The 20,896-nt window shown below is 44.9% G+C and overlaps 1 protein-coding gene across 1 annotated transcript in view; it reads right to left on the bottom strand.

Moving 5' to 3' along the window:
- The window catches only part of LOC121570819 (neuroendocrine convertase 2-like), a 112,782-nt gene that overhangs the window by 44,120 nt on the left and 47,766 nt on the right, over nucleotides 1–20,896 (bottom strand). The window contains exons 3-6 of the mRNA XM_041882208.1: nucleotides 10,516–10,629; nucleotides 9,929–10,037; nucleotides 9,084–9,121; nucleotides 1,813–1,889 (exon numbers count right to left, since the gene is read on the bottom strand). Coding sequence (XP_041738142.1) covers nucleotides 1,813–1,889; nucleotides 9,084–9,121; nucleotides 9,929–10,037; nucleotides 10,516–10,629 — 338 coding nt within the window. The remainder of the gene's footprint in view (nucleotides 1–1,812; nucleotides 1,890–9,083; nucleotides 9,122–9,928; nucleotides 10,038–10,515; nucleotides 10,630–20,896) is intronic.

Genomic DNA, 20,896 nt, shown 5'->3' with positions numbered 1-20,896 from the left:
TGGTATGATGTTCTTACTGTGGAATGTGGTGTTTGGTTTTCGCCAGGCATAATGGGACCCATCTCGTCCAAAAAGTTATACATTTGAATCATCTGTCCATAGAACGTTCTTCCAAGAGTCTTGATGATCATCCAGGTGCTTTTTGGCAAACTTGAGTCAACTTTTTGGACGAGATGGGTCCCATTATGCCTGGCGAAAACCAAACACCACATTCCACAGTAAGAACATCATACCAAAGGTCAAGCATGGTGGTGGTGGTGTGATGGTTTGGGGATGCTTTGCTGCCTCAGTACCTGGACGACTTGCCTTAATAGAAGGAACCATGAATTCTGCTCTGTATCAGAGAATTCTACAGGAGAATGTCAGACCATCCGTCTGTGAGCTGAAGCTGAAGCGCAGCTGGGTCATGCAGCAAGACAATGATCCAAAACACACAATCAAGTCTACATGAAAATTGCTAAAAAGCAACAAATTGGAAGTTTTGGAATGGCCTAGTCAAAGTCCAGACCTAATCCTAATTGAGATGTGGCAGGACTTGAAACGAGCAGTTCATGCTTGAAAACCCACACGTCACTGAGTTAAAGCAGTTCTGCATGGAAGAGTGGGCCAAAATTCCTCCACAGCGACGTGAGAGACTGATCAACAACTACAGGAAGCATTTGGTTGGAGTCATTGCAGCTAAAGGTGGCACAACCAGTTATTGAGTGTAAGGGGGCAATTACTTTTTCACACAGGGGAATTGGGTGTTGCATAACTTTGTTTATGAAATAAATATATAATTGTTGTGTTATTTGTTCACTTATGTTCCCTTTATCTAATATTAGGTTTTGGTTGAAGATCTGATAACATTCAGTATCACAAATATGCAAAAGTAGATAAAATTAGAAAGGGGGCAAATACTTTTTCATAGCACTGTATCTCTCATAGATGATCTCACAGAGTGCATTGTGTAGGCAGATTTACATCACCGGAAGGAAAGGGCCAGGAAATGCAACACTCGGTTGTTCACTCAACATAAACTATGTGTAAATACTCTACAGATGACAAGCTATCTAATTAAGTAGATCCTTCATTTTTCAGACGATCTTCACTTCAACTCAGAGATTTGCAGGAATACATGGGTTTGCAATTGCCCCACACAATGTACTGTGACCCACAGTACCTGCCTTCCCTAATATAATATCCATCAATCTCCTTAATAACTAGTTTGGGCCATATGTTTTGTGGACAATAACACTTCAGTAATAGTGCAGTAGCTATGAGTGCCCACAAATATCACTGACTAGAGCTACGTGGAGAGAACATCAATACAGACTATGAGACCTGCCATACCATGGGCAAGCCAAGGAGAACAGAGTATATCCGACCCTAGGCTCACCTAACTCACTCCTCTACAAGCACACACTCATGCATGCACACACAAGTACACTCTTAGAAAAAAGGGTTCCAAAAGGGTTCTCGGGCTGTCCCCATAGAACCCTTTTTGGTTCCATGTAGAACTATTTTGGGTTCCATGTAGAACCCTCTGTGGAATGGGTTCTACATGGAACTCAAAAGGGTTCTACCTGGAACCAAAAGGGTTCTTCAAAGGGTTCTCCTATGGGGACAGCCAAATAACCTTTTTAGGTTCTAAATAGCACCTTTTTTCATGAGTGTATACACACACTTACACACACATAATTGAATACACTAACAGGTAACACACACACACACACCCACAAATTGAAAAACAGTAATAAAACTATAGCTGATTGATGAATGCTTTGGGGCAGATTACTTTAGAGGGACACTGGCTGGCCAGTTAGTCTTTACCTGTTAAACCAGTCATCCGTGTAGCGGGGATACGGGTATGGGTCATTGCTGCTGAAGTCATAGCTGGCCTCGGCATTCTGAAAGGACAGGACACAAACCGTTAAAATCAGGCAGAGTACAAGAAACAACAGGAGGAAGATTGAGGGGGAAACAAGTAGCGTTAACACAAAAGTACAGAGCATCCCTTAAAGGTGCAATGACCTTCTCAAATCTAGTCTTGTCTTGTCCAGACCCAACCTAGACTGCTGTGATGTGCCTGCTTTACTAAAGACTGAACTGATGTTTTTGTTGTAGCTGCCTCTCTGCATCTATGTTCCCTCTAAGCTGTGTGCATGCGCATCTCCCCTTGGACTGCCGCACAGAATAAATATCAGCCCATGCAGAGAAACACGAGATTGAACTTCACTCTGCTTTCTAGTTTTCCCCTTCAGTTAAGACTATCAACTTTTCGCTCTACTGTGGGAATTGTGCTCGAATCAACGCAATATTAGCCACTTTCAATGTAACATACCGAAACAAAACTAACTATGCAAGACAGTATGCAAAACTAACTGTGCAAGAGATTTTCTTTTAGGCAGACTGCATTGGAGTAGGATTCTATTGCATTAACAGGCACGACTCAGGTCCCTACTCTACACAGGTCCGTACTCCGAGTTGCAGTAGGCCTATATGCAAATAGCCATTGCCATATATAGTAGCCAAAAATGTTGGAGGATCAGGGGGTTAACGTTAGACAATGCAACTTGTGAACGGTATATTTTCTGTAACACACCTAATAGTCACTATATGGTTTTTGTTCTTCCATCCCTAAGCTCCCTGCTCACTCAGCCTGTTTTTTTCAAGCTTCCTGATAGTTAGAGATGAGGGAAAAGGTAACATTTCGTAATTTCTGAGCATTTTAATAACGTAAAATTATTATGGGTGATCTTTTGGTCATTCAAAGGCTATTTTTATTTGGGAAATAGGATGACTGTGCGGGACCTTTAAAGGTTGATTGCTTCGAGAAATAATTGTTTAGAATGTCCTCATGCCAAGCATGCTATAATGAAAACCTTTCAGTCTGATGGAAATACTGTATGTCACGTGGACCATATTAATATGAAGACAATTTCAAACAGGAGCGGCTGAGACACTGACACACCAATTACTCCCGCCATTTAATTCCACGTGGCCAAAAGTAATAGGAGCGGAAATAACAGCGGAAAAGCAGGAGAAAACAGATGCATTAGATGCACACATCTGTTGGAGAGTCATCAAACCAGCCTGCGTAATCAGCAAATGCCTGCTCTGCAGAAGAATCACACACACATTTACATTTACATTTTAGTCATTTAGCAGACGCTCTTATCCACACACACTCACGTAGGCATGCACACACACACCCACACACGTAAATCTATAAATCCACCAACCATTACAGGAATCTCTATCTGTTCTTTACTCTCAAACTCTTTCTCTTTTTACACCTCTCCCTCTTTTTCTATCGCACTTGCTTCTCTTTGACATTGCTATTTCGAAACAATCTTGAAAGGATGTCTCCCTCAAACTCTCTTGTTGTCTGAAAGCCACTCTGTCTTTCACGTTCCTCGTCCTCTTTTTCCACTCTTCTAACCAAAAAACGTTCAACCAGCCACCTTCAACAAGTCTCTTGTCAGTCTCTCTTTCTCTCTCTCTTTATAACTTTCCACTCCTCTCTCTCTCTCATCTTCCTCTCTCCTTCAGCTCAGTCACAATCAAAATCCCCTGTCTTTTCTAATCACCATTCTCCCTCATTTCTCTATTCGTAGTTTGTTGTCTTTCTGGGTGGCGTTCGTGACTCATGGGGTTTTTACAGAGTTGTGTGCCCCGTCACCAGAGAAATGAGGGAGATGGCGGTGAGAGTGTGGCGGTCCTCATTAGGAGTATAGAGCTGAACCCATCAGATCATTCACAGGGCCAGAAGCCAGCTCAGACCTTAGTGAGATACCGTTGACATTTAACAGGATAGGAATGACTCAGGGACAAAAAGATGCCAAACACTACAGTCTACTGCTTTTCTGTATCGGCCATCTCTCTGAGCACCACTTATTATATTCTCATTATGAACAAACAAAGTATAATAATGCAAAGGAGCTGTACAGTCAGAAGCTTTTAAATATGGAATGTCCTTGTCAAAGTTCCCTGGGGTCTCATATATCAACCTTCTCCCTAAATTCTGGCATACGTGGAGATTCTAGAATTTGCGTGTGCATCAAATTATTGTGTTTATCACGCAACATATACACGTTTTCATTGATAAATCAGAGCCATACTATATTTGTGCACTCGTGAACGAGCTTTACAACATCGCCTGGAAAACACCCTCCATTCACCTTTCATATTATAGTAACGACAATGCCACTGTGGTAGAGTTACTAATCTTGCCTATTTATTGAGTGCATCACCATCCAGAGCGAGAGCCTGGCATGAAATTACATTGACTGGTTTTGGATTTAACTGTCGTTCAATAGGCCATGAATTCTAAAAGCTCCAATGCAGCCATTTTTATCTCAATATCACATTTCTGGGTAACAATTAAGTACCTTATCGTGATTGTTTTCAATAAAAATGGTCAAAAAGAAACAAAATATGCTTCTTAGAGAAGAGCTAGGACTGGGAGTGGTTTGAATGGGGAGGGGAAATTGGAAAAATAGCTGTTATAGACAGAGAGATTTGGAACTCTCTTTCTTATTGGTCTATTAACTAATTCACCAGGCAGGCCAAAACTCCATCCCACCAAAACAGGCTGAATTTCAGGCGGTCTTTTCAAATATCTCTTCCACTAAAAGGGCATTATCATAATTTTCAAAATTGTACAGTATTATTCCAACCTCATAGTGTGGAAATATATATAAAACACAGGTAAATCACATTTCTGACTGCACTGGGTCTTTAACAACTCTTCGTCACAAAGATAATGGCGAAATTAAGATAAATAATTTAGTACAAGAAAACCATTTCATTCAAGGTGTTATAGAATGTGGCATCCCTACACACACACACATAAACACACACACACACACACACATCTATATATAAACGTGTGCTCTTGCACATACTAATGAAGACCAATCAATAGTGGCTGATTGCAGTGTTTGTAGTCTTCGGGGAAATAGGTAGAGAAATAAACCAACAACTTCGGCCCTGGAAGAGCGTGAAGATGCACTAAATTAGTTTATCAGCCTCTTACACACACACACACACACACACACTCAGACACACACACTCAGACACACACTCACACACATTTATATAAACCTCAATTGAATGATGAATAGCATATTCAATGCCTTATAGTTACACTGATGGTTGGGGGAATCATCCCATTGTTATTGCTGCAGAGGATCAGCATGAAAAGATCAGAAAACAGAGATCTATACAAACACACACGCATATATATCACACAAATACACCACAAAAATACACCACACACACACACACACAGGACATGTGTAGCACTAAGTTAGTTTTAGATTCTTACACAGCATGATCCATTAGCCCAGCAGAGCATGCTCCTCCAGCATCAACCCGACTGCCACAATCACGGTGGGCTATTTTGGGGCTAAGACTCATCCCTGTTCACAGGCAAGAAATAAACACACACACACACAGGAATCATGCATGAACCATAATGTTTTTGACAGTTTAAAGCTGAAAAGCTGAGTAGAACTGCACACAGTATGAGGCTCTAAGAGATCTAGTTTCCTTGCCTGTCTTGAAATAACTCCCTTTTTTCCAATATCCTCAGAGTGAAATAAAAATGTTTACATTTAATCAACTCTCTCCCTTCCTCTCTCTCCCTCCCACCTCATCTCTGAAGCTCTAAATCTTTCCAAAATGTAAGGAGAGAGAAAATGGGATGGAGGAAAGGCTGTGTGTGTGTGTGTGTGTGTGTGTGTGTGTGTCCCACTACATCTATGCAGCAAAGCCTTTCAGTGTTGTTCATTACTGTGTCTCCATAAAAGAACACAGTATTGGATGGTGCTGTTTTACAAAAGACATGACTGGTTCCCTGTATCAGCATTGGGCATCCTGCTATAAACGCATCTGTCATTGGCTCCGATCTGGCACGATAAGATTCACAGCTCTCACTATCAGTCAAAACAAAACAGCCATTTCAGGATTTCATCAGTTGGCCATTTAACACTGAGCTTATTGAGTACATAGTCCGGAGATGTTCACTAGTACTGCAATGTTAATAGTCAGAGTTCCATTTTTACATTTACATTTTAGTCATTTATCAGACGCTCTTATCCATTGTGAATTGCAATTAGTGCATTCATCTTAAGATAGCTAGGTGAGACAAAAACATATCACAATCGTATCAATTACATTTTCCCTCAACAAAGTATTTAAAGCTGGTCCAAGATGGCGTAGCAGTCCGGTCGTGTTTTCTGTAGTGTCCTCATGTAAATAGCCAGTTTTTAGTTTTTTTGTCTTTTTCGTATATATTTCTCAATCTCACTTTCCATCCTAAATATACTTTCCTGCAACCCGCTTCACCCAATGTGGAACGGATTCAATTTTTTCTTTATACAACAACTTTTTATCTAGAACCTCCAGCTGAAACTAGCCAGCTAGCCAGCTATCTAGCTACTTGCTATTAGCCACCGTTAGCGGTCTTCACCATTGTCCGTGGCCTGCACTACCTATCAGCCAGCTCTAGCCTGGACAATTATCGGCCAGTCTGCATATCGCGCTATTGAGCCAGAGCATATAGGATTTTCTGCTGGAATCACTGAATCACTGGACCTTAACACCGGATCATCGCAACTAGTTAGCTGCAACCAAATGGCTGTTGTTGTTGTTGGCTAATCACCACTGTCCCGAAGCAAGCCCCAGTTAGCCTTGAGTTAGCCTCGAGCCAGGCCCATCTCCCGGCTATCTACCTCTCTGTCAACGGGACGGGACCTCCAAGTGTTGACACGGAGCCCCGCCGATCCATCATGACCGACTGGTCTGCCGACGTAACCGTCTGATGTGGTTTCAACAGGCTTCCCGTTGCGACGACCACCTCCGCTGTCTTCAACCAGGATCTCAGCAATCACTGCCTCATTGCCTGCGTCCGTAATGGGTCCACAGTCGAACGACCACCCCTCATCACTGTCAAACACTCCCTAAAACACTTCAGCGAGCAGGCCTTTCTAATTGACCTGGCCCGGGTATCCTGGATGGATATTGACCTCATTCCATCAGTAGAGGATGCCTGGTTGTCCTTTAAAAGTGCGTTCCTCTCCATCTTAAATAAGCATGCCCCATTCAAAAATTCTGAACTAAGAACAGATTTAGCCCCTGGTTCACCCCAGACTTGACTGCCCTTGACCAGCACAAAAACATCCTGTGGCGTACTGCATTAGCATCAAACAGCCCCCGCGATATGCAACTTTTCAGGGAAGTCAGGAACCAATATACACAATCAGTTAGGAAAGCAAAGGCTAGCTTTTTCAAACAGATATTTGCATCCTGTAGCACTAACTCCAAAAAGTTTTGGGACACTATAAAGTCCAAGGAGAATAAGAGCACCTCCTCCCAGCTGCCCACTGTACTTAGGCTAGGAAACACTGTCACTACCGATAAATCTACAATAATAAAAAAATTTAACAAGCATTTTGCTACGGCTGGCCATGCTTTCTACCTGCTACCCCTACCCTGGCAATCAGCTCTGCAACCTCTGCTGCAACTTGCCCATGCCCTCCTTCACTCATGCTGCCAAACATGCCCTCGTAAAACTGACTATCCTACCAATCCTTGACTTACATTTAAATCATTTAGCAGACGCTCTTATCCAGAGCGACTTACAGTTATTGAGTGCATACATTTTTCATACTGGCCCCCCCGTGGGAATCGAACCCACAACCCTGGCGTTGCAAGCGCCATGCTCTACCAACTGAGCTACAGGAGGCCTTTCAAATGACTTTGGCGATGTCATTTACAAAATAGCCTCCAACACTCTACTCAGCAAATTGGATGTAGTCTATCACAGTGCCATCCGTTTTGTCACCAAAGACCCATATACTACCCACCATTGTGACCTGTACGCTCTCGTTGGTTGGCCCTCACTACATAATCATCGCCAAACCCACTGGCTCCAGGTCATCTATAAATCACTGCTAGGCAAATCCCTGCCTTATCTTAGCTCATTGGTCACCATAGCAACACCCACCCGTAGTATGTGCTCCAGCAGGTATATCTCACTGGTCATCCCAAAAGCCAACACCTCCTTTCACCGCCATTCCTTCCAGTTCTCTGCTGCCAATGACTGGAACAAACTGCAAAAATCGCTGAAGCTGGAGACTCTTATCTCCCTCACTAACTTTAAGCATCAGTTGTCAGAGCAGCTTACCGATCACTGCACCTGTACACAGCCCATCTGTAATTAGCCCACCCAACTACCTTATCCCCATATTGTTATTTATTTTGCTAATTTGCACCCCAGTATCTCTATTTGCACATCATCTTCTGCACATCTATCATTCCAGTGTTAATACTAAATTGTAATTATATTGCACTATGGCCTATTTATTGCCTTACCTCCATAACTTACTACATTTGCACACACTGTATATAGATTTTCTGTTGTGTTATTGACTGTACGTTTTTGTTTATCTCATATGTAACTCTGTGTTGTTGTTGTTTTTATCGCACTGCTTTGCTTTATCTTGGCCAGGTCGCAGTTGTAAATGAGAACTTGTTCTCAACTGGCTTATCTGGTTAAATAAAGGTTAAATTAAATTAAATTAAAAATAAGCAAAGTCAGTGCTAGTAGGAAAAGACAAGTTAAATTTTTTGGGGGATGGGAGCGTGGGTGCGCAGTGAGAGTTATTTAAGATACTCTTCAAAGAGGGAGTTCCTTACTTTTACTCCTTCCTCTTTTCCCGCTTTCTTGGCAGTAACACTGTCAGTTCTTTGATGTGTTATTATCAATATTCTGGAGTTGGAGCATCACATTATGAGGCGCTAGCTACCCTGGCATTATCTGTGCTAGTGACAGATCGGCCTGCCATCCCGCCTGCCACAGTGGTAAGCGCATTAACATTAAACAGCTTGGCTGGCCGGCTGCCCGTCTCCCTGTCCTCCAAGGACACAAGGAGACTTGCCAACCATGCAGAAAACTTGGAATACACCTGCAACTGGCACCGCCACTGGCATTCAACAACAGACCTGCCAAAACCGGCACTTCAAGGCGTGATTTTATTTCAAAACAGCAATACAGGGAATTAGAGGAGAAGATTGTGAAATGATCAAGTACTTACGTAGTTTGATGCTAGATCTGGGTGGAGATAGTCGATCCCTGAAATATAATTTCAACAGAAATTAATGAGGTAATGCTATAAGTTTTTCTTTAAAATAATACAGGTCTTGATGGGAGATTTTGACTTTTATAAGAAAATCTCAAACAGGAAATGGAGACTTTGATTTTACGTTGTGCTTATTACATTCTAATTGGGAGCTGGTCTGTACATGTACGCTGTACATGTAATTTATTCAAAAGGTAATTAGTTAATTAACCACGTGTGGATACCTTGTCACAATGAACTATAATTAACCACAATAACAAGTGGATGAATAATACCTTTAAATCTATTTCTAATCGACACACTGTGTACTGGCCAACTCTGGTCTTGAAGAGCTACAGGGTGTAAAGCAGGGATATCAAACATACAGCCCCTGGCCAGCGAGCCGTTTCAATGTGGCCCATGGGTGGTTTGACAAAATAAAAATACGACGTCAATCTATTACTAAAACCAAATCGAAACTGTGTAGAAATGATAGTTGCTCTACATTATAGTCTCTTCACTCTGTCCAGCTTGCTAACAATCACCGAAAAGAAAGCTCAACATTGAGGGCAAATCAAAAATTCAAAAGAAACATGGATAGCAGACTTTTGTTAATTTCAAATTTTGACAGTGAGGAAATATAACCGATTTTCAGTGCAACCGTCCGGACCTTGGTGAAGACCGAATGTTGCCCCCAGTCAAAATACATTTGACACCCCTGGTGTAAAGAATTTAGCTCCAGCCCAGAACTACACTCCCAGTGATGATCTCTACTGAGATAGTGATTCAACTTCAACTGTAAGGCCTATACCGGTACCCACCATCGTCCATAATAGCTATGGTGATGCCTCTCCCGGTGTAGCCCAGTCCCCAAGCCTCAGCCACATTGAGGTCGAGTCCGGGGGTCCCATCAGCCTGGCCAGTGTTGATCTAATCAGTCACACAAACAATATGGAGACAGGCCATGACGCAGGACACCCAGCCGAGCGGTCATTAGAGAATTACTCAACATGGAGGAAGATAAGGGGAAGGAAGGGGGAGGAAGAGATGAGATGTCTAGGATGGGAGGGAGGGAGGGGGAAAAGTAAATGTCACGGATATGGCACTTTGCTGGGAACCTACTGGGGAGCGTTTAATCTGACAAGTGGAATAAAGGAAGGCATATTGGCCCCGGAAGAAAGTCATACTTGTCAGTTTAGGGTAAACATTGGGGGAGGGGGCTGACATGAACGGGGAGATGAGATGGCATGGGCAATATTGACTGGCCTAATGAAAATGCATAATCTCCATAGGAGGAGAAGCAGTGAATATGTCTGGGATCAGTGATCAGTGGCTAAAACAGCATAATGGAGGCTGATATAAAAGGTCAGGAAATATGAGCATGTTAGGATGAATGATAACCACTCACCAGATACCACTGTTTGCTGAATAGGGGGTCGGTCATTTTGAAATGAATTTCATTAATGCTTCTGTAGCCTCGCTTCTGTCGGCCGAAGCCCTCTTGGTCCAACACATTCTTTACCTGAGGAAAGAAATGCAAATATCACACCAGAAACCCTTTATATTGAGAGTAATCTGAATCAATACAGTCAGAATGTATAATAAGAATGTATTTCAGATGTATATTGTAACTATACAATAAAACCCACTCATAAACATTTTACCTATAAAGAAATTTGCATAACTGTAGACAGTGTATATTGGAGAGAATTTATGATAATTTGATAGAACTGAACACATTCAAAGGGAATGTTATTTAATTGGCATAACATTGTATATTTTAAATCAAAGCGTATTGGTACGTTGGAACTGTACGTGGGTTTAAAAGTACATCCCTAATGCCCTCCCACGTCCAGCTGTGTCTCTGGTGTAGGGAGGGAGGAGGACGTCACATAAATCAACAGGGTAATTCTATCATACAGGGCCTACAGCTGGGGCCGTGGGTCCCAACAGTACCACAACACACACACACACACACACACACACACACACACACACATAGAGACTGTTTCAGATGGTGTCCTAGCAAACAAAATAACACCCCAATTAGCCGGACAAAGTACTTGTGTTTGTTCCCATCATCAAATACACTTTGGGGTGGATCAAAGAGAAATCTGTGCTATGATTTTGACTAAAGGGCTTATTCAAGGCTGCAACATGGAGGCTTTTGCAAAATTAGGATCAACATCATAGGGTGTTTTTTTCATGATTTCATAAAGATTTACAATGGTGTTTCTGAAGGAGAGGTTTGTTCATATCTGGGTTATAAAGTCTGATCTAATCAAGATAAACTGACTGTGGACACAAACAGTGTTCAACATGAAAGGTATACATTAATGATCTAGTGAGGGGGCAGTGTGTTTTGCTGAAGGCAATGTAACTTAAGCCTATTTAGCATTTAGTCCAAAAATCTCATCAGGAAATAATTGAACAGTCAAACATAAAAAGCAGAGGTATCTCCACATCGGCAAATGTATCAAAATCCACATGCTTTACTGTACAGCAAGATGCACAACATCATCATCAGAAAAGTTAAAGTCAATAAAATGAAGGAAGTCTGAAAATATAACCAATATTGCTACATGAACTTGTGACCTGGCTTAATATTTTTTTGGACCTCATCTCACGGATCAAAGCCTTGAATCATCTGCCCTTCTCAGCGACTGTCACGTATTCTGCCGAGGCTGCTCCTCCTCCTTGCTCGGGAAGGCTTCGGCGTTCGTCGTCCCCGGAGTACTAGCTACTGCTGATTGATGTTTCGGTGTTTGTTTTGTTCTGTCTTGAGTGGTTACACCTGTTGTCTATTATGTTTTGATTGTAGTCCCTATATTTACCCATGTCTCTCGTTTGGTATTGTGTGTTATTGTTTTGTGTCTAGGCTGTATCGGCATTGCTGTTTTGTCGTATACGTGTATTTGTTTTCCTCCCTGTTAGGAGGTTTTGTTTTGTATGTTCTTTACTATTAGTAAAGTACGTCTGCTAGTATCTCTGTGTCCTGCGCTTGACTTCACTCACCGCATACACGTCGCCCCTGACAGAATAACACACCATCATGGAGTCAGCAGGATCGGCGGTGCCAACGGGATCACTGGAGGAGCGCATAATCCACCAAGTAGCCATGATCCAGGACCTGGGCACCGCCATGCAAGGGGTGATGGACACCTTGAGGCGATGGGAGAGAGGAGGTTTGCCCACACCTCCTCCAACGATACCACCACCATCAGCCATACCCATCGTTCCATCTCCGGAGTCCAGTGGGATTCGGCCCTCGCTCCCGAGGGCTTATGATGGCACCGCGGCCGGGTGTCAGGGTTTCCTGCTCCAAGTAGAACTCTACCTGGCAACCATCCACCCGGCGCCCTCGGGATACGAGAGCGTTTCCACCCTCATCTCCTGTCTGTCAAAAGGCACTGGAGTGGGCCAACGCCGAGTGGAGGGGAATAGACGCCGCTACAGTCAGCTATGCTTCAGGGCGGTTTTCGATCATCCCCCAGAGGGGAAAGCGGCGGGTGAGCGTCTGTTCCACCTCAGACAGGGGAGGAGGAGCGCGCAGGATTTCGCACTGGATTTCCGGACTCTGGCTGCCAATGCGGGATGGAATGAGAGGGCCCTCATCGACCACTACAGGTGCAGCCTAAGGGAGGACGTTCGCCGAGAGTTGGCCTGCAAGGACACCAACCTAAGTTTTGATCAGCTGGTGGACATGTTGATTCGTCTGGATACCCTGTTGGCTACCAGCGGACGTCCGGAGTTGGGGCCGTCCATTCCATCCCCCAGCACCTCTGAGCCGAGCCCTATGGAGCTCGGGGGTGCTGGTGCTAGAGAGAAGAGGAGAGAGACCAGGAGAGAGGCCGTCCCCTGCACCAACTGTGGCCGCAGAGGACACACTGCGGTTCGGTGCTGGGGAGGGTCTCCTAGGGATCGAGGCAGCAGGGCACGCACTGATGAGTCATTCCAGGTGAGTAAGCACCCAACTCACCCAGAGCTCTCTGTTGTACACATGTGTATTAAAGTTGTGTTTCCCGAGGTTTCTTCTCACTCCCAGCATAAGGCGCTAGTCGATTCAGGCGCAGCTGGGAATTTTATCGATCGCTGTTTCTCGTATAAGTTAGGGATTCCCCTTATACCAGTTGATGTGCCCTTCCCCATCCATGCCCTAGACAGCCGCCTTTTTGGGTCGGGATTGATTAGGGAGGTCACAGCGCCACTTAAGATGAAGACGCAGGGGGGTCATGAGGAGATTATACAGTTGTATTTGATTGACTCTCCTGCGTTTCCCGTGGTGTTGGGGCTTCCGTGGTTAATATCTCATGACCCCAACATTTCATGGCAACAGAGGGCTCTCAGGGAATGATCAGTGTGTCGGGCGGTGTATAGGTGTTTCCGTAGGGGCAACGACGGTGGAAAGTCCGAACCAAATGCCCGCAATGCACATTCCTCCTGAGTATACAGATTTGGCACTCGTCTTCAGTAAGAAGAGGGCGACTCAATTACCACCTAATAGACAGGGGGATTGTGCGATAGACATCCAGGCAGGCGCTGCACTTCCTCGTAGTCATGTGTATCCTCTGTCTCAGGAGGAGACGGCAGCTATGGAGACATACGTCACTGAATCTCTGGGACAGGGATACATAAGGCCATCCACTTCTCCTGCGTCCTCGAGTTTCTTTTTTGTGAAGAAGAAGGATGGGGGTTTGCGCCCGTGTATTGATTACCGTGGTCTCAATCAGATTACCATTAAATACAGCTATCCTCTCCCTCTGATTGCGAGTATGACGGAGTCATTACACGGGGCGTGATTCTTTACAAAATTGGATCTCAGGAGCGCTTACAACCTGGTGCGCATTAGGGAGGGAGATGAATGGAAAACAGTATTTAGTACCACCTCGGGTCACTATGAGTATCTCGTCATGCCATACGGTTTAATGAATGCTCCTTCAGTCTTCCAATCATTTGTGGACGAGATTTTCCGGGATTTGCATGGACAGGGTGTAGTGGTGTATATTGATGACATTCTAATATACTCCGCTACACGAGCCGAGCATGTGTCCCTGGTGCGTCGGGTGTTGGGTAGACTGTTGGAGCATGACTTGTATGTGAAGGCGGAGAAATGCCTGTTTTTCCAGGAGTCCATCTCCTTCCTGGGACATTGGTTGTCCGCGTCAGGGGTGGAGATGGAGATTGACCACGTTTCAGCCGTGCATAATTGGCAGACTCCCACCACGGTTAAGGAGGTGCAGCGGTTTTTGGGTTTTGCCAATTACTACCGGAGGTTTATCCGGGGTTTTGGACAGGGAGCTGCTAGCGGTGGTTCAAGCCCTGAAGGTGTGGAGGCATTGGTTTGAGGGGGCTAAACACCCTTTCCGCATTCTGACTGACCATCGTAACCTGGAGTACATCCGGGCAGCGAGGAGACTGAACCCTCGTCAGGCTAGGTGGGCCATGTTTCTTGCCCGGTTTGTATTTAAGCTCACGTATATACCAGGGTCACAGAACGTGAAGGCAGACGCCCTGTCCCGGCGATATGACACAGAGGAGAGGTCCATTGAGCCCACTCCCATACTTCCAGAGTCTTGTCTAGTGGAACCGGTGGTGTGGGAGGTCGATGCGGAGATCGAGCAGGCGTTACGTACAGACCCTACTCCTCCTGAGTGTCCAGAGGGGCGAAAGTACGTGCCGCTCGAGGTCCGTGATCGATTGATATATTGGGCTCACACGTCTCCCTCCTCTGGTCATCCGGGTATTGATCGAACGGTGCACTGCCTTAGCGGGAAGTACTGGTGGCCCACCTTGGCTAAGGACGTGAGTGTTTACATTTCTTCCTGTTCGGTGTGCGCTCAGTGTAAGGTGCCTAGACACCTGCCCAGAGGGAAGTTACAAATTCTACCCGTTCCACAACGGCCGTGGTCTCACCTATCGGTGGATTTTGTCACGGACCTTCCCCCTCCCAGGGGAATACCACGATCTTGGTTGTTGTGGATCGGTTTTCTAAGGCCTGCCGTCTCATTCCAATGCCAGGTCTCCCTACACCCCTACAAACGGCCGACGCCTTGTTTACCCACGTCTTCCGGCACTACGGGGTGCCTGAGGATATAGTGTCTGATAGGTGTCTCGATTAGCCTTACCTCGGGTTTTCACCCTGAGAGTAATGGGCAGGTGGAGAGAGTAAACCAGGATGTGGGTAGGTTTCTGAGGTCCTATTGCCAGGACCGGCAGGGGGAGTTTGTCGGGGTATATCCCCTGGGCAGAGATAGCCCAAAACTCACTTCGCCACTCCTCCACTAATCTTACTCCTTTTCAGTGTGTGTTGGGGTATCAGCCGGTCCTGGCACCCTGGCATCAGAGCCAGATCGAGGCTCCTGCGGTGGATGAGTGGTTTCGGCGCTCGGAGGAGACATGGAACGCTGCGCATGTCCATCTGCAGCGGGCTATCAGTAGGCATAAGGCGAGCGCCGATCGCCACCGCAGTGAGGGTCCAGTTTATGCACCTGGAGATCGGGTCTGGCTCTCGACTCGAAACCTGCCCCTTCGCCTAACCTGCCGGAAGCTGGGTCGGCGGTTTTTGGGGCCATTTAAAGTCCTGAGGAGATTGAACGAGGTATGTTATAGGTTACAACTGCCCATAAATTACCGCATTAACCCCTCGTTCCATGTGTCTCTCCTCAGGCTGGTGATAGCTGGTCCACTCCAGGAGAATGAGATACAAGAGGCTCCTCCGCCCCCACTAGACATCGAAGGGGCTCCGGCGTACTCAGTCCGTTCCATCGTGGATTCGAGACGTCGGATGGGGGGTCTGCAGTATCTCGTGGAGTGGGAGGGGTATGGTCCGGAGGAACGGTGCTGGGTCCCTAGGAGGGACATCCTAGATCCCTCCCTGTTGACGGAGTTCCACCGGAGTCATCCGACTCGCCCTGCTCCGCGTCCTCCTGGCCGTCCCCGAGGCCGGGGTCGGCGCACGGCTGGGGCCGCGCGTCAAGGGGGGTACTGTCACGGATTCTGCCGAGGCTGCTCCTCCTTCTTGCTCGGGCAGGCTTCGGCGTTCGTCGTCCCCGGAGTACTAGCTACTGCCGATCGATGTTTCGGTGTTTGTCTAGTTCTGTCTTGAGTGGTTACACCTGTTGTCTATTATGTTTTGATTGTAGTCCCTATATTTACCCATGTCTCTCGTTTGGTATTGTGTGTTATTGTTTTGTGTCTAGGCTGTATCGGCATTGCTGTTTTGTCGTATACGTGTATTTGTTTTCCTCCCTGTTAGGAGGTTTTGTTTTGTATGTTCTTTACTATTAGTAAAGTACGTCTGCTAGTATCTCTGTGTCCTGCGCTTGACTTCACTCACCGCATACATGTCGCCCCTGACAGCGACACTGAGGAAGTTCAATTAAGGTAAAGGTATAGCAATAAAAGATCAGGCAGCGATCAGAGCCAAATCAAGTGCCTGTATAGTAATTTAGCTTTATTCTCTCTACAGCCGGGGCTACAGCCTCATTTCCAGACTGGAGTAGGGCTCTCTATCTGGAAGTTATTAGGGAGAGAAAAGGACCTTGCTCTACTTGTCACCAGCTGCTCAAGGACACTGTAATTTAGTTGGAAGGTTTAGAACTTCTTGCTCAGAATGACTGGTACAGTCCAAAGTGCTGTCTTAAGATGAGCTCTAAAAATGAATCTCTCTACTGCTAACAGCTTATCCGGAGATGGAATTAACATGATTTTGTATAATCTCAGGGTAAATTTTAATCACAACGCTACTAATGAATTCAAAATCTTTCAATTCCCTTTAAAGACTTGACTTAAAATATAACAACTTGCAGCTAGTGGCAAAATATTGCCAAATAGTGATTCAACCACTTCTAGGTTACTTATTACTATGATATTAAGTTAATAATATTGTCAGTATGTGTTTTCAACAGCATGCTGGTTGAAAAGATTCAGATATGGAATGAAAGAGCTCTGTCGTAGCCGGCCGCGACCGGGAGACCCATGGGGCGGCGCACAATTGGCCCAGCGTCGTCCAGGGTAGGGGAGGGAATGGCCGGCAGGGATGTAGCTCAGTTGGTAGAGCATGGCGTTTGCAACGCCAGGGTTGTGGGTTCGATTCCCACGGGGGGCCAGTATGAAAAATAAAATAATAATATATGCACTCACTAACTGTAAGTCGCTCTGGATAAGAGCGTCTGCTAAATGACAAAAATGTAAAATGAAAGAAAGTCCCCCCAGTGCTTAAATGTGCAAACACACATGGTGGAGAGTGAGCGGACTAGGCATTGTCCGATGTGTTTTACCACCATAGATAAGGGATCAGCCGTTAAGCCTGCTCTTCACAAGGCTAGAGGGCACATATTGTTGGCTTTAAAAGGAACTAAGCCCATAAAAACATATGTATTCTTTCACTGCCTAAGTACCTGCGACAGATATAGCACTCAGTATGGACCCATAGCAATCCTATGTTACAGAAAAAAAGTTTTCCAGACTCAGATGCATTGTATGTTTTGTATACTGTATACCTTTTCCTTTAGCTACAGCAAACTGTCCAACAACATAGATGGAAAATAGACTCGTGTGCTGTATAGCCATTTTATGTTGCCACACGTAAAAGAACCAGCCATCTTCCTTCATTTCTCCTATCTCCCTCCATCTTCCTTCTTCCCTCCCTCCCTCCATATTCCTTCATCAATCCATCAGCGGTTCCTTCCATTACATGACTCTGGCACTGGTGTTTCCCTCGAGACAGCCCTCGACCCAGCGTGTCATATCGCCCACTCACATCATCAGATGGAGATCGCGCCCCGCCACCCACTCCGCTCTCCACCCGCTCTCTGCCTGCTCCCTGTTCCTGCCCGCCTGCTAGAAATGCCACCAACCCAGGCATAATTTCAAAGGGATTTGCTGTACTACCTCTTTCTTTCTCTATCTCTCGCTCCCTCCCTTTCTTTCTCTCTAAATCATCTCATTTCAGAGCACCAAGATACAGCACATTTAGATGGGTTCATTCCCTACCAACATGTTACTGTGTCTCAACAAGGTAGTGGATTTCTTTTAAATGGCTTGTGACATCAAAGATGGTATAAAGTACAAAGAAAGAGTAGCTTTTACATTCTTGGTCAGAAATGTAGTCCAAGGGATTATAATTGAAAGTTCATATTCACCTAGTGGAACAAATGCCATGACATGAAAGGACAGGGAAGAGGGATAATGTCAAAATGAAGACACAAGCAGACATGTCACAGACCTTTAGTTTACTTGAGGGAAAAGTTGCTGTCACGACTTCCGCCGAGGCTGCCTCTCTTCCTTGTTCGGGCAGGTTTCGGTGTTCGTCGTCACCGGCTTACTAGCTGCTGCCGATCCATTTATCATCACTCCACTTGTCTTGTCTAATTAATCACACACACCTGGTCCTTATTCCCAATTAGTCATTGTATAAGTGTTCCCTCTGCTTCCTTGACTGTGTGGGTGATTGTTTGTAGTGAGCTGTGTGTAGCTCGGTTGAGCTACCCTTACCTTGTTGTTGCCAGGGTAGATATTTCTCCTGTGCCTGAGTTTTGTTGTCGCATGCTTGCGCAACTGTTTATCGACGGAATAAACTCTTTGGATGCGTATTACTCTCCTGCACCTGACTCCTTCTATCACACGCATCACAGTTGCCCTTAACCAGATATAGAATCACATTAGCCAACCCCCAACATTTCTATTAGAGAGATGGAAAAACATCTAATCCAGAAACTCCTAATCAATACTCTACTTCAGTTAACAGGCCACTTAAAAATAAAAAACATTCTCCAGCAATCCTGGAATATCATGATGACTCCTTATGTCTGTTGAAATTACACCTACCTGGGTATTGGTTTTCTAATTCCGATTATTGACTAGGAACTGTAAAAACATCTAATGTGGTCTTCCATAACATGAGTGGCAAAAAGGACAGCTATAGAAAATAGTTTTAAAAGTAATCGAAGGGCATTCTACAGTGGCTTGCGAAAGTATTCACCCCCTTTGGCATTTTTCCTATTTTGTTGCCTCACAACCTGGAATTAAAATTGATTTTTTGGGGGGTTGTATCATTTGATTTACACAACATGCCTACCACTTTGAAGATGCGAAATCTTTTTTATTGTCAAACAAACAAGAAATAAGACAAAAAAACAGAACTTGAGCGTGCATAACTATTCAACCCCCCCCCCCCCCAAGTCAATACTTTGTAGAGCCACCTTTTGCAGCAATTACAGCTGCAACTCTATAAGCTTGACACATCTAGCCACTGGGATTTTTGCCCATTCTTCAAGGCAAAACTGGTTTAGCTCCTTCAAGTTGGATGGGTTCCGCTGGTGTACAGCAATCTTTAAGTAATACCACAGATTCTCAATTGGATTGAGGTCTGGGCTTTTAGGCCATTCCAAGACATTTAAATGTTTCCCCTTAAACCACTTTAGTGTTGCTTTAGCAGTATGCTTAGGGTCATTGTCCTGCTGGACGGTGAACCTCCGTCCCAGTCTCAAATCTCTGGAAGACAAACAGGTTTCCTTCAAGAATTTCCCTCTATTTAGCACCATCCATCATTCCTTCAATTCTGACCAGTTTCCCAGTCCCTGCCAATGAAAAACATTTCCCACAGCATGATGCTGCCACCACCATACTTCACTGTGGCGGCGCACAATTGGCCCAGCGTCGTCCAGGGTAGGGGAGGGAATGGCCGGCAGGGATGTAGCTCAGTTGGTAGAGCATGGTGTTTGCAAAGCCAGGGTTGTGGGTTCGATTCCCACGGGGAATAAAATAAATAATGTATGCACTCACTAACTGTAAGTCGCTCTGGATAAGAGCGTCTGCTAAATGACAAAAATGTAAATGTAAAAATGTGTTCTCGGGTTGATGAGAGGTGTTGGGTTTGCGCCAGACATAGCGTTCTCCTTGATGGCCAAGAGCTACATTTTAGTCTCATCTGACCCGAGTACCTTCTTCCATATGTTTGGGGAGTCTCCCACATGCCTTTTGGCGAACACCAAACTTGTTTGCTTATTTTTTTCTTTAAGCAATGGCTTTTTTTCTGGCCACTCTTCTGTAAAGCCCAGCTCTGTGGAGTGTACGGCTTAAAGTGGTCCTATGGACAGATACTCCAATCTCCGCTGTGGAGCTTTGCAGCTCCTTCAGGGTTATCTTTGGTCTCTTTGTTGCCTCTCTGATTACTGCCCTCCTTGCCTGGTCCGTGAGTTTTGGTGGGCGGTCCTCTCTTGGCAGGTTTGTTGTGGTGCCATATTCTTTCCATTTTTAAATAATGGATTTAATGGTGCTCTGTGGGATGTTTAAAGTTTCTGATATTTTTTTATAACCCAACCCTGATCTGTACTTCTCCACAACTTTGTCCCTGCCCTGTTTGGAGAGCTCCTTGGTCTTCATGGTGCCTCTTGCTTGGTGTTGCTCCTTGCTTAGTGGTGTTGCAGACTCTGGGGCCTTTCAGAACAGGTGTATATATACTGAGATCATGTGACAGATCATGTGACACTTAGATTGCACACAGGTGGACTTTATTTAACTAATTATTTGACTTCTGAAGGTAATTGGTTGCACCATATCTTATTTAGGGGCTTCATAGCAACAGGGGTGAATACATATGCACGCACCACTTTTCCGTTATTTATTGTTTCAGATTTTTTTCATTTCACTTCACCAATTTGGACTATTTTGTGGATGTTCCTTACATGAAATACAAATAAAAATCCATTTAAATTACAGGTTGTAATGCAACAAAATAGGAAAAACGCCAAGGGGAATGAATACTTTTGCAAGGCACTGTATCTGGG

This window comes from Coregonus clupeaformis, chromosome 1 (assembly GCF_020615455.1).
Source record: "Coregonus clupeaformis isolate EN_2021a chromosome 1, ASM2061545v1, whole genome shotgun sequence".
Lineage (NCBI taxonomy): Eukaryota > Metazoa > Chordata > Actinopteri > Salmoniformes > Salmonidae > Coregonus > Coregonus clupeaformis.
The sequence above is the reverse complement of the archived record's forward strand: the minus strand, read 5'-3'. Positions and strand labels throughout refer to the sequence as shown.